This window comes from Paramisgurnus dabryanus, chromosome 9 (genome assembly GCF_030506205.2).
Source record: "Paramisgurnus dabryanus chromosome 9, PD_genome_1.1, whole genome shotgun sequence".
Classification (NCBI taxonomy): Eukaryota; Metazoa; Chordata; class Actinopteri; order Cypriniformes; family Cobitidae; genus Paramisgurnus; species Paramisgurnus dabryanus.
Genome location: NC_133345.1, coordinates 14,802,606 through 14,818,746, shown reverse-complemented (window position 1 = coordinate 14,818,746; position 16,141 = coordinate 14,802,606). Strand labels below are relative to the sequence as shown.

At 37.2% G+C, this 16,141-nt stretch overlaps 1 protein-coding gene across 2 annotated transcripts; it reads left to right on the top strand.

The window, feature by feature from the left end:
- Nucleotides 1-1,014: 1,014 nt before the first annotated feature.
- Nucleotides 1,015-16,015, top strand: LOC135751247 (uncharacterized). 2 transcript variants are annotated; one of them, XM_065269978.2, is made up of 15 exons: nt 1,015-1,151; nt 1,330-1,473; nt 4,972-5,159; nt 5,236-5,340; nt 5,445-5,559; nt 5,648-5,786; nt 6,651-6,780; nt 8,833-8,988; nt 9,078-9,115; nt 9,593-9,622; nt 11,031-11,203; nt 13,002-13,423; nt 13,927-14,026; nt 14,146-14,401; nt 15,506-16,015. In XM_065269978.2, exons 2-15 carry the CDS (start codon nt 1,348-1,350, stop codon nt 15,568-15,570), a joined length of 2,043 nt encoding a protein of 680 aa, XP_065126050.2. In that variant the 5' UTR covers nt 1,015-1,151; nt 1,330-1,347; the 3' UTR covers nt 15,571-16,015. The 2 variants fall into 2 exon arrangements, with proteins under 2 accessions (XP_065126050.2, XP_065126049.2); XM_065269977.2 differs by having other exon boundaries at nt 1,026-1,151; nt 1,327-1,473.
- The last annotated feature ends 126 nt before the right edge of the window (nt 16,016-16,141 follow it).

Below are 16,141 nucleotides of genomic sequence, written 5' to 3'. Positions count from 1 at the left end.
CCAATTACAAGGTATGTGATCTGATAATTTAACGAGGTGTGTGGCTTTGGCTATACGTTTACATGTACATGGTTATTTTGGAGACATTTACCTTTGTTTGCGCCCTTCGTTTACACGTAAACTCTGGTCAAAGTGGATATTTTGAAAACCTACGTCAAAAGTGTGACCTATGTTTACATGTGACTGCTACTCTGCACGAACATAAATGTGATAATGGAAGAGTTCAAACTCGTTTCGTGTGTTTGTATTTTCAAATACAGCTGCTCCATTATGTCGAGGAGCAGAGACGAGTGCTTGGAGGTCAGCAATTTTAAGTGTATTCGACTTCATGCGGCGCTGCAAGAACCGTCAGACCGATGTCAACATACCGCAAGAGTGAGTTGAGAAATCACACGTAGAGGTCTAATTTGTAATCGCTCTCACTGTACTTTGACGTAAGCTGACACCTTTTGCAACAGCTCCTCCCTCCAATACGAAGAACCAGTCCGTGTCACCACCAGTGCCCCCGGTGATTGGCTTATGTGGGCTTGAGCTTCTCTTGACGGCATATATACACGGGTACGTGTAAATGAACACTTTCCAGAAAAATGACATGTGTGCACAATATTATTTTTGAAACCGGAGAGGGTAAAATGTTCGTTTATGAAAATAAAAAGTCATAACATGACTCCTTTAATGGTTATTCATTTGCTGTGTGGGTTGTGGTTTAAACTGTGAAAAAGGTTGGGCTGGGTTGTTTTAAGTAAAATATAGACAAACTCAACTTTTGGTTTTAATTAATCTAAAAAATTAAGCATTGTGTGTAATAAGCATGTGTACAATAGTGTATAATAATTACAGCACAAACACAAAGTCTTTTCCTATTATAAGGCCTGCAGACATTTTAAAAAGGAAATTTCTTTTCCTTGTTGAGCATTTTCAATGCACATTGTTCCTGGCATTGACGCTACTTAATTGGCACGTAACCTTATAACAATGCGCAGGTTATTTCTTTACCTGTTCTTGTCAAGCCTGTTTCGCTTTACCAGCATTGCACTTTCACATTTCTGCTAGGAAGCAGGACGTTTTTATATATGTTCAAGTAATCATAATACCACCAAAAGGGACACTATCTGAAGAAACATTAAGAGGCCGTGGTCATCTTTAGTTGGGTATGTTTTTTAAATGATTTTTATTTAACAAGATCACAATCTGTAACATTTGGAACTGCAACTAGATCAGTCTGTATCTGACATATCTGTACAAGCTAAATGTAATATTACACCAAATCTACATGTAGTTTTCCATATACATACATACATACATACAAATTTGTTTTTTATGTAGCAGAACCTGGAGCCCAGTGAAATGCAGGTCAATCTTTCGGCTTTGGTTGCCAGTGTGCTGATGCTGGTGGTTCTGGTCCGGATCAGTAAGGGATCCAGTCTAGGTGCATCTGTTAATATTGAACTTTCTCAGGATGGATCGCAACAGGTGAACTTCTTTGGGTTATGAGCTCAGTATTTACTGCTTTGTACAGAATATAAAACATTGGTGATTTGTTCTGTTTGTCTCACATATGAATGAATGTGTTAGGGGTAAATTTACAGTCATTTGTGACAGAAAGATTCTGGATGCTTGAATTAAAAATTTTTATAATTTGGCAGAATTAAAAACACTGATAATTGTCTTTCATCACATGTATTCAGTGTTGAATCAGATGTTAAGAAGAAAAAAAGTGTTCAGTTGATTACAGGTCTGGGATTTGAAACTAGGAGATAGTTTTCTGTGATGTTGGGGTTAGGGAAATGGAATATACAGTTTGTTTAAAAACCATCACATCTATGTAAAACATGAAAACGTGTGTGTGTGTGTGTGTACACTGATCAAAATTATGCATGAGCCTTAGACTCTTTCTATGTACACAAAAGGCCTTCGCAGTGCAACACATCTCCCTCGCATAGAGTTGATCAGGTGGTTGATTGTGGGCTGGCTAGTCTATTACAGTATGTTTGCACCGGTCAGACAATCCCAAGGAAATAATTAGTGTTTTAGTATTTTTGTAATAATTAGTATTTTTGGTGAACAAGTGAAATATCTGAGAGAGTAAGACAAAAGGGACTGCAGTAAGCATTCAATACCCATGACATAATATGCAACCGATTAGAAAATAATTTTATTAAAATTAAAGCTAAAGCGTCAGGCCTCAGCGCAAGCAACAGCCGCCGCATACGTTGACCATTCACATGGGTAAACTGATGACTACAAAATTGTGTTCAATGTAGGATAGTCCAGGAAAGGAGATTTCAGTCAGAAACGATAAATTGCGTCATCGTAGAATTTGTGATCGTTTGCATATCGTTAACATGTACTAACACCAAAATGAATGTAAAATCATGAAAAATAGGGGCTCTTTGAGAGATTTGCATATGCATGTTTTTTATCTGGGTTTATTTAAAAAAAAGCACAATTTATAACAACAGCAACAGGTAACCAATGTGTTGTACAATTAAAATAAAATAATTTATACTATATAACACAGAAAATACATCATAGGACAAAAACGTTCAGAAAAATGGATTAAGATGAAAAGTGACATATGATTTAATAGTGAAATAAGAATACCGCATTGTTCTTTTGGAATTTGTGAAACATACAGATCACATGACAAAAAAAAACAAGATTTGTGGAGTATATCTGGAATGTATGCATACAGCATGCACACATTCTTTACAGAACATACTGTTTAAATAGTCAATAAATAGATACTTTAATTCAGTACATACACTGTGTTTTTTCAAGTGCAAAGTCTCACCATCAAAAAAAGATTTGAACATGATTGCTCAAACATCTCTAGACACGCATGCAAGAACCAACTGGTCCAAACAGAAGCTTCACTTCATTTAAGATTAACTTTAGCTTTCACTGAAATGTTGTTAAGTCCCTGCTAGACAACAGCTGAAGACCTTTACACCAGGGTTCTCAGAGTGGGGTCTGGGGATGCCTGGGGGTCTGCAATCCATAGCCAGGGGGTCCATGAAAAATGTACTATAAATTATCAAATTTTGCTGTATTATTAAATACAGCAAACCAATAGAACAGAGATATTCAATTGGCGAACCGCAAGACACAATCGACCATTAAACAAAAAGCCTTTTCTAGGCACTTGTTTAGGGATTTATGGTGAATAATATTTTGGTTTTCTGTCCTTTATTTTTATATAGCACCAAATGCACTTCATTTAAGAATAATGAGAGCCTGTGCGCATTGTTATTCTCTTGTTAAAGAAGTTCTACATTAAGAGAAGCAGATTACGCATTTATTTTAACACACGCCAAGGCAAGGCAAAATAGTTGATACTTTCACTAAAACACTGCAGAAAATGAAAAGACAGCAGTGTCAAATTATTATCCTTACAGTATTATACCCTATGACTCTAGTACATTATCTCTTACTTTTGGTTAATTTTTAACAGAACCAATATGTAGCTGTGAAGTATTGATATGCACTCTTACTTGCACCTTTTCAAAGGGTACCGCCCCCCAGTTACAGCATTTTTTTTTTTTTACTTTTGTGAGAGTTATACGAGTATTGTCTGGACCTGGCAGAGGACATAAAAAAAAGAAACTGGATCTCTTTAAATTTTAATTGGATATTTTTGGTTCCTTAAAGAACCATTCAGTCAAAGGTTACACGTTCTTTCTTAACTTTTTGTAGTCTGAAGTACCGTTTTGCACTACCATTTTCTGAAACAGAAAGACTTTATGTTGTAATGTTAAAGGTTCTTTATGGAACCATACAGCCAAAATAGGTATATGGCATTGTGAAGCACCTTTATGAAAGAGTGTAAAAATAGTTCAATACATTTTGAGAAGCATCACTATAATTGGGTTGTTTTTAACCCAGGGCTGGGTAACTATTGGACAGAACACATTTTTGGGTTAAAATGACCCAAATAATGGGTTGTTTTAACCCAACTGCTGGGTTGTTTCAACATGGTTGATTAACAATAACCCAGCTGTTGGGTAAAAACAACTCATTATCTGGGTCATTTTAACCCAGAAATGTGTTCTGTCCAATAGTTACCCAGCCCTGGGTTAAAACAACCCAGTATTTTTTAGAGTGTATGCTTAACCATTAAAATTATAATGGGGTACTTGGAAATGGGGTACTTCCTGCCGCGTAAGGGGTCCCTGGCCACAAAAAAGTTTGAGAACCCCTGCTCTACATCAACAGACACACCTATGTAAAAACCCAACAACAAAAACTACTATGGATATACACTATTAGTCAAAAGTTTTGGAACACTCACTCGTCCTTTATTTATATTTTTTTCACATTACACAAAAATAATAAACTCGTCTAAACTATGGCATAACACAAGTGCAACTGCGGGTATGATGTTGCAGACTACATAAATCAAAACTCTGTTATATTTTATTAACTGAAGTGCAGTAACCCTTTACCTAGAAATTGTAAAACCTTACTCATGTCATTTATTCAAGACTTCTTAAGGTTTCACTTAAACTTTGAAGAATATTAAAGAAGTTCAAATATAATCTGGGCTCTTACTGGTTGCTTTTTCTTCAATATTCAGTCTAACTCATCTATTTCAAAAATATTTTTAAATAAAATTTCTAATAAAATTCTAATAACAGATATTAATTTGTTTGACACAGCTATATTTTTGTCTAGAAAGAACATTTACCGGTAGAAAACGAAACTAGAAAGTAAATAAAATTTTGGAACGGTGAAGGAATTTTTGAGTTCTGAAAATGAAGGTTTATTTTTCTTAAGGCTTGTTTTGTCTGAAAAGATCAGGGACCCCTTTAAAGTCTAGTTGACCTTTCCTGGAACTTTTAAAAAGAAGCAAGAATTTTTATGAAATCAGAAATGTGTCTTAAAACAATAAGAGAGTAAATAAAGAAAGGTTTTGATCATTCTGTGTTTTGTAATAATTCTGAACTGTGGTGTTGTTGTTCTGTCCTACAGCTCCGTGCGTATTACAGTGTGTTGTTCAGTTTGCCATGTCCATCTCTGGATCAGTTGTGCAGTGAAGTGGACTGCAGTGCTCCGGTCAACACCTCTCCTCTCACAGGTCTTTTACCTTCACCAGGCTGGTGCCTCCATCAGTGGCAGAAAACCATTCCCAAAAACTACACCTTAACATTAAAGCTTGGGTGAGATGCAATGGATGCTGTACAGATATTAAATGAGATGGGGAGAGGATGAATCTCATGTTATTTCACTCCACAGGTCCAATGAAGATGTGTCACTGTATACAAGAGCTGATCTGTCCATCAGAGCGGACACAAACAGCATCAACCGGCCTCCGTACATTGCGCTGCCTCCTCCTGTCAGGTAGAAACCTCTGGAATACACACCTGCACTGCTAAATACATAAATGCATCCATACATACATACATACAGAAGAAATGTTAAGACTCTGGGTCTCTTTGTGTCAGGTTACGTGCAGGTTGCAGTCAGGTAATCCCTCTGAGCGTGATGGATCTGGATGGAGATTATATCCGCTGTCGTTATAGGAGGAATAACCTTGATGAATTTTTACAGCTAAATGAAGTCAGCCATCATCATACAGTTTACATTTTATTCATATAGGTCATGTGCAAGTGTTCATACAAACTTTTTTACTTTAAATGTGTGACAGGAGACTTGTACACTGCTGTATGAAGGTGGGGCATCTCCAGGTCTGTATACAGTGAAGATTATAGTCGAGGATTTTCCTTCATCTGCGAACAACAAATCAAATTCTTTCTCCACTGTATCTCTACAGCTCACAATAACAGGTTAGTCTAACAGTATGAATTAAATTCACACTCACAGTATGTAATTGTACCCAAAAGTATCAATGAAATAAATACTGTATATAATGTATTTGACAGTACAGCTAGAGTATCATTATCAGGGTCATTTCTACAGTCTGGTAAAGTTTTTGCTTTGAAACTTAGTTTTTTTTTATGTTTCTTCATTTACAAGTCAAGTTTAATGAGTTTAAATAGACAGTTTCCAGTGATCTTGCTCACTGGTAACAAAGTTCATTTAAAAAAAAGTCGCGCCGGGCGGCCTTGTTTGCAAAACATCCAAGACAGTTATTTTAGTTATGCTAGACTAAATTCTTATCGACTTGAATTGGGAATTAAACCTGACATCACCTCTACCATCACTTTTGTTTCTTAAGATTAGAATAAGCCAAAAAGCACAATTACTGAGCATGTGCACAGGTTGGCACGGGTCTGTACAGAGACAATCATCAGAATCCAAACACAGTTTTACGATTTTTAGATAAAATACATTTTAAACATCTTTTCTAGTCTTACTTAAATAATTAGACTTTATTCTCACCATGAATATAACCTTAAAAGCTGGCATGGTGTATAAAAGAAAACAAAGATAGACAGTCATCAGATTTCAAGATTGGTTCTTTAACCCCTATTCATAGTAATATGAATAATCAATTTTGTTCTCACCAATGAGTACCAGCAAAAATTGGATATAAGAGAATAAGGACCCAGACAGACATTAATACAGCTCTACTATATAATTTAAAAAAAGACATTAGATACTAAGTGTATATAGACAGATCAGGAGTTCAGGACTCATTTTCTGTTATTATCTTCATACTGTAAAGGTTTATGTTGTGTTGTTTGCAGTTCAGAATGACGCAGGCTGTCCAGCCCTACCAGAGTTCACATCTGTAAACCCGGCCGCCGGCCAACTGGTGCACCTGCTGCCCTTTGAGGACGTCCATGTCAACATTACAGTTTACTCAAGAGTACAGGAGTAAGACCTCACACACACTTATGTGTTTTACGGTCTGTGTGCTTAAAGCTCCACTGTGTACTTTTTTGAGTTAATTCTTAGCAGAAACTCATGTTTGAATGAGTTGAATCCATGTTGTGCCTCCATCTTTGAAATACATTCGCGGACGAGGGACATTCCTGAAATTCAAGCTCCGCCTTTCGCGCTTTCAGACTACACTCACGCTGGCCGCTAGCTGAAGCCTCCGGAGGTTGCATGTGTAGGCGGTATACGTCATCAAGACAGTCTTATTTCAGAATATTAACAATTATAAAGCTGACAATTATTCTTAGTTAATTGTAAATTGATGTAATATGCGTATGACTTGTGAATGTAATGCTCAGTTAATTTAAATAAACCAGGCTTGATGACGTATGCAGCCCGCATATGCGACCTGTGTAGACACACAGCCACACACCGTAATGAACCCACGATCTAATGCTTTGATTTGAGGCAGATTTGAAAACCCTATTGAAGCCCTTTTTTCGCGGACATTAAAACATGTCGTCAAGGAAGCGAAAAGGGGATTTAAAACGACAACACGACAGGAAAAACAACAAGACCAAAGTCAATATTGGAGTAATGTTAGTTTTCCAAGATGGGGCTCAAGGGACACTGAAGTTGCTACTTTCTATCTTCTCCACAGGTAATTCAGCATATTTGTTTAAATCTATACAGTCTATGTTGTAAACTTTAAGTTGTATAGTTCCTTGGCTAACTATAGCATGGTTATGCATAACACTTGTTAGTGTAAACATGCATGTGGTTTAATGTGTTCAAACAGCCACACGCCGTCTCTCCGCCCATTTATGTAATCTGAGGTACTGAGATGTTTTTCATCTTTTCTGACCTCTAGCACAAACACACGGTGACAGCCCTATTTTTAGCCTTTCATTGATAAAACGCCGCTGATCTGTGCGTCTTTCGTTTCATTTCACAAGCGTAAATTGAGCGATCTTATTTCACCAATATGAGAGAAAGCTCTTACATATACACGGACATGTAACGTTTACTTAAAACATAAGCATTGGACTCTGACATAATATTAGTTCGCGTCCATTTAAACCCGTCATTACTCCCGCTCATGATTAAATGACAGGAGAGGGACTCGTCCACAGACCATCCCCTCAGTAATCTGGAGAGAAGCGGTCGAAAATGGACAAAAAGAGACGGATTAAAACACCAAGTGTAACGTTAAACGTGATGTATCTCTCTCGTCCACTTGTGATCCGATCGACAAAAACACATCTTAATACCAAGTGTAACAGCCCCTGGGATATTTTTCCTCGCATCGATGAAAAAGGAGTGTCTAAGCTACGTTTATGGTTGCTCTTTGTATGTGATTTTAAGTGGACATATCATGAAAATCTGACTTTTTCCATGTTTAACATAAATCTGTGTGCTTTGACGGATCACAGCAAAGGGCATTGCAAATTGTTCATTTTTTTGCATTGCTTTTGCTTTGTAGCTACTGGAAGCCATGTTAACCTTGGCATGACACGGCCACTGTACGAGTTAAAACGCGTTCCGAATGGGGGGGGTTAGAAAGTAATATTCAGTTGGTTGTCATATAGAATTTCACCGCTAGATGGGAGTAGATCCTACACAGTGGAGCTTTAAGTACTGACATCACATCAAGTCTTTACGTAAGGAATAATTGATGACGGGCCATTTAATTATAAGAAAATAATGCACACCCAAGGTGCAATGCGGCACGACGCGAAGCGGAGTGCTGTTACACCGTGGGTGTGCATTATTTTCAAATAATTCAAAGGACCGGAGTCAATTATTCCTCTTATACCAGGGTTACCACAAACATTGCTCTGGTGCCTATTTTTAAGACATTTGACAAGTTAGGTGTGCGTTATCAGAAATTAATGCATACCCATGGAACACTTCTCAGCCAATCAGAATACAGCATTCAACAGACCCGTGGTATAATTTTAAATAATTCTTCATGCTTTGTTATTATAAGGTAATGAAAGCTTGTCTTGGTTTGTCAGAACATTGATTGATATTCTTTTGTCTTCTCAGATTGACAGAAGTTGCAGTGATTGGTCCATCAGACCTCTATATATCAGCCATGACAACAGCTCTGAACTTCAGAAGATCCACAACATTGTCCTGGGTCAGAGGTCCTGATCCAACAGCACAGCTGATCTCAGTTTGTTTTGTTGCAAACACTAAGAGGTAACCACCAGTTTGTATCACAATGAGAAAATTCATGATTGATGATTGACAGCTCAGATGAAATCACTGTTTCACTGTTTGGTTTACAGCCTGCAGTCTGACATCAGGTGTTTGTGGCTTCAACAGAGTAAGATTATAGTATTATGATTCTCATTTTCTGCTTTTAATGTAAAAACTAAACCAGAATAGGGCTGTCACGATTATGAAATTTGGCTGATGGTTAATTGATTAATGAACTGTGACGATTAATTGCCTGTTGTATTGCTTTGATATTTAATTCTCATAAATTTTTTGTTAATGAAATAATTTTCACAAATGGTTGATATTATTTAAATTAAATCTTTTGCAAGTTTTATCTGGCAGTAAATATTAATACGCATAACACATATCTAAAAGTAATCTGATACTGTCTTGTTTATACAGGCGCTGCAGCTCCCCCTTGTGTTTTTAGAGAAATGTGCAATCATCGCGGTGATCTGAAATCATCACGATGAGGTCAAACAATTGCGATGAGACGATTATTTAATCATTGTGACAGCCCTAAACCAGAAAACCATGTGCTATTGATCTTTATTGGGTTTTTTGTTTTTGTCATTTCTTTTAGCGCTAACAGATCCTTTGCCTCCAGGAACAGGTAATAATCACTGAATAACTTTTTTACTGGAGATTTAATGAATCTGTACTAACTCACATACACAATGTTTGAACAATCATAACCTTATAAGCTGGGTTTGCACTGTTGTTGGGCAAAATGAGAGTGAGGTTGTGTGTGTGTGTGTGTGTGTTTTGTCACTTCATCTGAGTCAGCAGCCAATGACCTTTGATCTAAGATTACCTTTAGTCCAAAAGTCCAAAAATCCAAAAAGACCAATGAGGCCATGTCAGTGTCAACCAGAGTTAAGTTGAGTCTTGTGAGCACTAGTGAACGCTTCATTATGACTGGATTTATACTCATTCTTTTAATATCCATATAAATAGATTATAGCCTTTGAACTTCAAGGGTGAGCTGTAAAGTGCAGTGATCTAAGCAAGTACAATAATTTTTTGCCTTATTAAATGTAGATTATTTAGTGTAGGAAGAGATGCAGTACTTCTGAGCAGGGTCACATGTGTGAATATTGACCCGATGGTGAGAATGCAGATCAGTTTTGAGCTCCAGGACTGGTTGATGAGTTGTTGGCTCACACCGGTCCGAAAGTGGACCAATAAATCTATAATACCCTGTAAGAGGTATTTATGTTTGTGTTCTCGTTTATCTTTGTGGTCTCTGGAGCATTTCAATTCAATTCAGGTTTATTTATATAGTGATTTTCATTACATTGTTGCAAAGCAGCTGTAAATACAGACAATATTGACACCTCACAAATTGGCATTAACATGAAGGCAGATGTGATGATAAAGCGTTTTTGGCGTACTGTCTAAGGGGAGAGGGCTTTTATCCACTTAACTGTCATCGTTCCTCTAGAGCAGGGTTTCTTAAACTGGGGTTTGCAATCCATAAAATTTAGAAAATGAAGCCTGACAAACTATATATCGTTGGAAAGGTCTGAGAATATTGTTTTCATATTTCAAAACCTTTTTCCACTAATAGTAATGCAGTGACAGTAATGTATCAATTTGTGACAAGAGTATGCAGCAAAGCATTGACATCTAGTGGCTTACAAACCTCAGTTGTGTGATTTTATCTTGACATTTGGATTAAGACTAGTTGAGAGTTATTACTTAATTTTTTCTCAGACAAACATTAGGCTTCTAGACTTAAAAATGCCAGAGTTACAATGGTTTAAAGGTGAACGTCACCCCCCCCACACTTAAAAATTGGTGGTGACAGTTGAATGGTTAACCCAGAGTACCCACCTCCTTAAGACACAAGCTGAATGTGAGGCGATGCTGAGTCGAGGTGAGGCATTCTGATTGGTTGGATTACATGACCATGCTCCTCCCAAACTTTGCTAAAAAACTTTGTTCCTCTTTCTTGTGAAGCTGCTTTGAAGCAATTTTGAGGCAAGTTTTAAGATACTTGACATCTTTTTCTCCTATAGAGTTGAAATGTAAAGAGAGGGAGCGGCAAATGTCTCTGGTGTTGCCCGTTTCATTTCTGGAGAATCTTCATTTCTCTGAGCTGCACCTGAACGACCCGACCTGTCCGGTGTTTTACAACAGTACACATATAACAACAACCTTCTCTTTGATAGGCTGTGGTACCAAAACACTGGTATGAGACCTTCTTTATTGACACATTACTGTCAGTCATAGGGACAGAACACCTCATTTGACACTTTGGAAATGGTTCACCCAAAAACGTAAAAATTCTGTTATGATTTATGCTGTCAACGGCGTATGTCAACTACTGTATTTTTAAAATTACAACACATGACATGGGAACTGGACTGGGGATTATGCATTTCTATAGCAGCGGCTAAATGAATCCATATGAAAATAGACAATTTTGGCAGCTGTAAAATACATAATTACAACAATAAATTACATTTGAATTCTTCTGCTAAATATCTGCGGTCACGTGGTACAAGTCGTAGCTCTCAGAAAACTCCCAGTCCACATGCTATAATTACGAGCTCTATGAGGACCTTTACGCAATGAAATCTTACGATATGGGGTGAACACATCTTCATTCACCTTCCAAACCCATGTGACTTTTATCAGCTTGACACAAACACAGATGTTTTGCATTCAGTGTTGGGGAAAGTTACTTTTAAAAGTAATGCATTACAGTATTAAGTTACTTATTGCATTACTTAGTTACTTTCCATGAAAAGGAATGCTTCCGTTACTTTTTCTTGGCTGAGACTTGATCTCTTTCAGGCCTTGCAGGTGTTTTTTATGACGGAAAAGTTCTGCATTCAGAAATTGCATATTTCATCACAAAAATGTCGTGCTCTGTCCTGCCATCTCAGTTTTTGACTCAAACTGTTCCCACACAGGCGTGTACGCATATGTGACTATGTTCAGTTTAATTCAATACATAATTTTTTATTCAAATGAATTAAACCAAAAAAGTAACTTGCATTACTTTTTAAAAAAGTAACTTAAATATTAATGTGTACATTTAAAAAGTAATGCGTAACTCTACTTGTTACTTCAGAAAAGTAATATTATTACGTAATGCACATTACTTGTAATACGTTACTCCCAACACTGATTGCATTATGTTCAACCTGCTTTCTACTATATGAGGAGAGTTGAATGAAAGCAAATATTGTAAAGCTTTTCTAAACTTCTGAAGTCATATGATACTTTTTTAAGATCCATCTGTGACTATGGTGAAAATGTAAGATCTACAGATCCAAGGTTTAGTTCCAGTAGTTCTTATACTACTGTAGCTCTTATTACACCTCTGTTCATCAGGACAATAGTCTGTCACTCAAAGATAGCCAACTCTATTAGGAATTAACACTTCGACTCAACCATAATTCAGATACAGAGATGAGATGAACTAGAACAGCAGGCATAGGACCAAGTGATGATAGAACAAAAATAAGCAGAGTTTACAAAATACTCTTATTTATGGATCAATGCTCAGTCTGACTTCATCTGACTTGAATTCGGACATCAGGTGAAAACCTTTAGATGTAGATGCTTTCAGTAACTTCTCAGATGAAATACACACAGGATGCTTTCAAGAAACTCAAGGATCCTAAGATCACCTTCATGTGGGAAACGTTTGTCTTAGCCCTTTAATTTGCGATCCTGCATATTTGAAGACATGCTATTCGAAACTGTTGAGTGTCTCATCATAACTAACAATGAATATGTGCAAAAGCAAGAGCTGAAAGCAACATGGGATTGGATCATTTAAAGTAACATTCACTTACATTTCTGTTTGTTCCTCACACAGTGATGTGAGAGAGGTTTTCAAAAGACTTAAGGACTGTTAATGTTTAGCAGGTTCAGGTCTGGATTGATTAGGGTCCAAGCTAAACGGCTTTAAATAGCTCACCTATGACTCCAACTGATTTTCAATTTATTTCTCTTTGCTGAAATCTCTTTTCCAGCACTTAGGATCAGAACTATTGTACACCAACACTTTACGCAGCGTAAATCCCAACTCGACTATCACCCGAGCTGCCAGTCTTGTTCTTCCGCTCGCCTGCCGGATTCCTGCCCACCAACCCAAAAGTCCAAGCTTTAATATCTCCATGCCCACAGAAGTGGAGACATTCGGTGCCGTTTCCTTCTGGCTCGAGTTCCACATTCCTGGCGAGGGACCCATGGCCGCTGATACACGACATGCACGTTTGCGCAGTTTACAGCCTGTGCATATGGCTCGAGATCTCCAGCGTGCTGGCAAGACAAACATACTGGACCTACATGTATTTTCCAACTGTTCATTGGCCCGTGCTGAGCTCATGGTGAGCCGATGTGTTGAGTCGGAGTCAAAAGACTTTCTTCACATACAGCCCCTGCTGAACCAAGGGTCAGTACCAACAACAGCCGAGTTGTGAAAGTCTAGTGATAGAAAAGCTAATTTGTATTCTCATTCTATGTTGAAAATGAAAAATAAACAAGTGGTGTTTGTGAAGTCAGGCATCACCTTTATTTCTTCATAAAGAACAACTGTTGACTTAAAGAGGAATCTAAACAAACTAAAACCTAAACCCGAGCATTTTCTACTTCTGCTGCACTGCTATCGCCAACATAATACACTTTAATCTATCTGTTTATCAGTCATACTACTGTACATAACCTTAGCATGCAGCTTGTCCAGTGTGAAACTGTTGGTGTTATATGAAATAATTAAGGAGATATGTGCAATGACTTCTTCTTTTTAAAAAGATTGAGTTGTTCTCAATGGAGTGCTAGCAGTGACATTTTAATAGTCATTAAACTATCACCAGTCATTGAATAAGATAAGCTATATTTTATATCTAGTTTCTCGACTACCTTCCTTTGTCCATAATGTGATTGTCTGTATTTCAGCTGTGCATCTGGTAGTGGAACATCAGAGGTCCTGACGTCAACACCAAGTGTTCGCATTTACCGCTTATATCTCAGTTCTCTGAACATAAAAGGAGACACAGTACGTCCTTTATCTATTATCTTCATAAGCTTCTATACGTTCATGCTGTATTTAAATGGATTCTTGATCAATCGTGCATTCCTGTGTTTATGTTAAACCCTGTTGATTTGTCTTTCTAGATGTATGTTGAGTGTGAAGTGCATCTTTGTGCGGCCACCAAAAAAACACAGAGATGTGCAGATCCATGTACAAAATCATCGGAGCGGACACTAGTCGATAGCGTTCTAACCCACAACTATAAAATCCGCTCAGGGCCAGTTTCTTTGATAAACAAAACCACAGTGTCCAGTACAACCTCTGCTAAACCTACTCAAAACATGAAACCTATCGTTCAGCCTGCAACCAGTCAGTCATCAGGAACCCTGGCCTTCTGCAGTGAGTAATCAGACATGGGGACTTGTGACTTGGTGACTTGGACTCGAGTCGACTTGAGTCGCTATTTTTGTGACTTGTGACTTGACTTGACAAAAAATAAAATACTTGAGACTCGACTCGGACTTGGAAATTAAAGACTCGGGACTTGACTTGACTTGAGACACGATGACTTGAGTGTTAATCACATCATGTTTTCAGTTTGAATTAAAAATATATAAACTATTTAAAAAAATAACGTTGACCCAGCTGGAGCGCAGGCTGAGAATGGCATTGTCATGACTGAATCACGACACTATCATCAGTTATGCCCTCTTGTACCTTAGCACACCACGCCCACTTAGAACAGATATCAACATGTCAGCCGGAGGGGTAGCGGGGGTCATCGCTTTCAGCTTCAACACTATGGCAAAAGACAAACAGTGCGTTGCAAGACATGCAACATTAAAATCACGGACAGCCAGACGACAACCTCCAATTTCGTTCGTCATTTGAAGGTTAGTTGGTAGTTAGCTAATGTAATAATAGCTAAAGTAGCCATTAATTCATCATACCATGTTGGGGACAAATGTGGGCAAAATTATTTTGATTTATTTTTTTAAAAATACTTCCCTTGATCTGAGCGGTACAAGACTTGGCTACTGTGTCTAAGTTTGCCACCTGAACACCCACAGAGAAAAATGACTGGATTCTACAATGTTAGGGCCGGTTCACATGTCACGTCTTTTGCACGCTCAAGTTCGTTTTTTCAAATGTAGGCACGCGAACGGAAGAGATTACAATTTTGTTTGATTCCATGATGTTTTTTACTGAACATGAGTATTTCTTTATATCTTTATATTCTATATATCTTTATTAAGATCAGATTCTGCAGGTAAAATTACAATAATAAGGTGACTTGACTTGGACTTGACCTACTACAGGACTTGACTTGCCCAAGAAAAAAATACTTGGGACTTACTTGAGACTTGAAGGTTCAGACTTGAGACTTACTTGAGACTTGCACATGTGTGACTTGGTCCCATCTCTAGTGAGTATATACTTCACCTTAGTCAATCTGGTCCTATGAAATTTAGATTTTAGTGACTCGGCTGTGTTCTCTTTCAGGTCCTGGTCAAAGTCTGTTCTGGATATTTGCTATGACCCTGTTGACTTTCCTCATAAAGTCATGATGTGTTTTCACATCACAAAAATTATTTTGAAGAACCGAACACTGACTTCTCAAAATCACAATCACAGTATATTTTAGAAAATGCTATGTCATTGTAAGCACATAAAAAGCAAATATTATAAGCAAAAACATGTCATACATATGTCTAATCATTACAATTTAACACCTAAAACATAAAGCAATGCACAACGGTAAACTGAAATACACTGTTGTTGTTAAAAATGTCTTCATTAGTACAAATTAGTATTTTTTGTATATTAAGGTAAATCTAAATGTACTCAAGTGTGCTATTCTGGGACACCAATTGATTTAAGTGGATTTAAATGAATGAAGTATTACTGGTATTAAGTTGACTTTTTGAAGTGCACTAAAGTAGAACTATACTTTGATATTTTTTGTGCTAAATAAAAGTGTAAAAGTTATACACTACAAATATTCTCAATGTACTACAAATGTCCTTATGGTTATTTATGCATAGTTTAAGTACATTTAAGTAATAATGTTTTGCTCTTTTAAATACATAATGTAAACTAGACAGATTTTAAAAGATTTACGTTTGATGTAAGGTAAAT

What these genes read in the sequence shown, in the direction of transcription:
- LOC135751247 (XM_065269978.2), top strand. Translation starts at nt 1,348, where the DNA reads ATGCAGGTCAATCTTTCGGCTTTGGTTGCCAGTGTGCTGATGCTGGTG. An exon ending in TCCTTTGCCTCCAGGAACAG is followed by an intron (nt 9,623 to 11,030) that starts GTAATAATCACT and finishes TTTCTCCTATAG; the next exon opens with AGTTGAAATGTAAAGAGAGG. An exon ending in TGAACATAAAAGGAGACACA is followed by an intron (nt 14,027 to 14,145) that starts GTACGTCCTTTA and finishes TTGTCTTTCTAG; the next exon opens with ATGTATGTTGAGTGTGAAGT.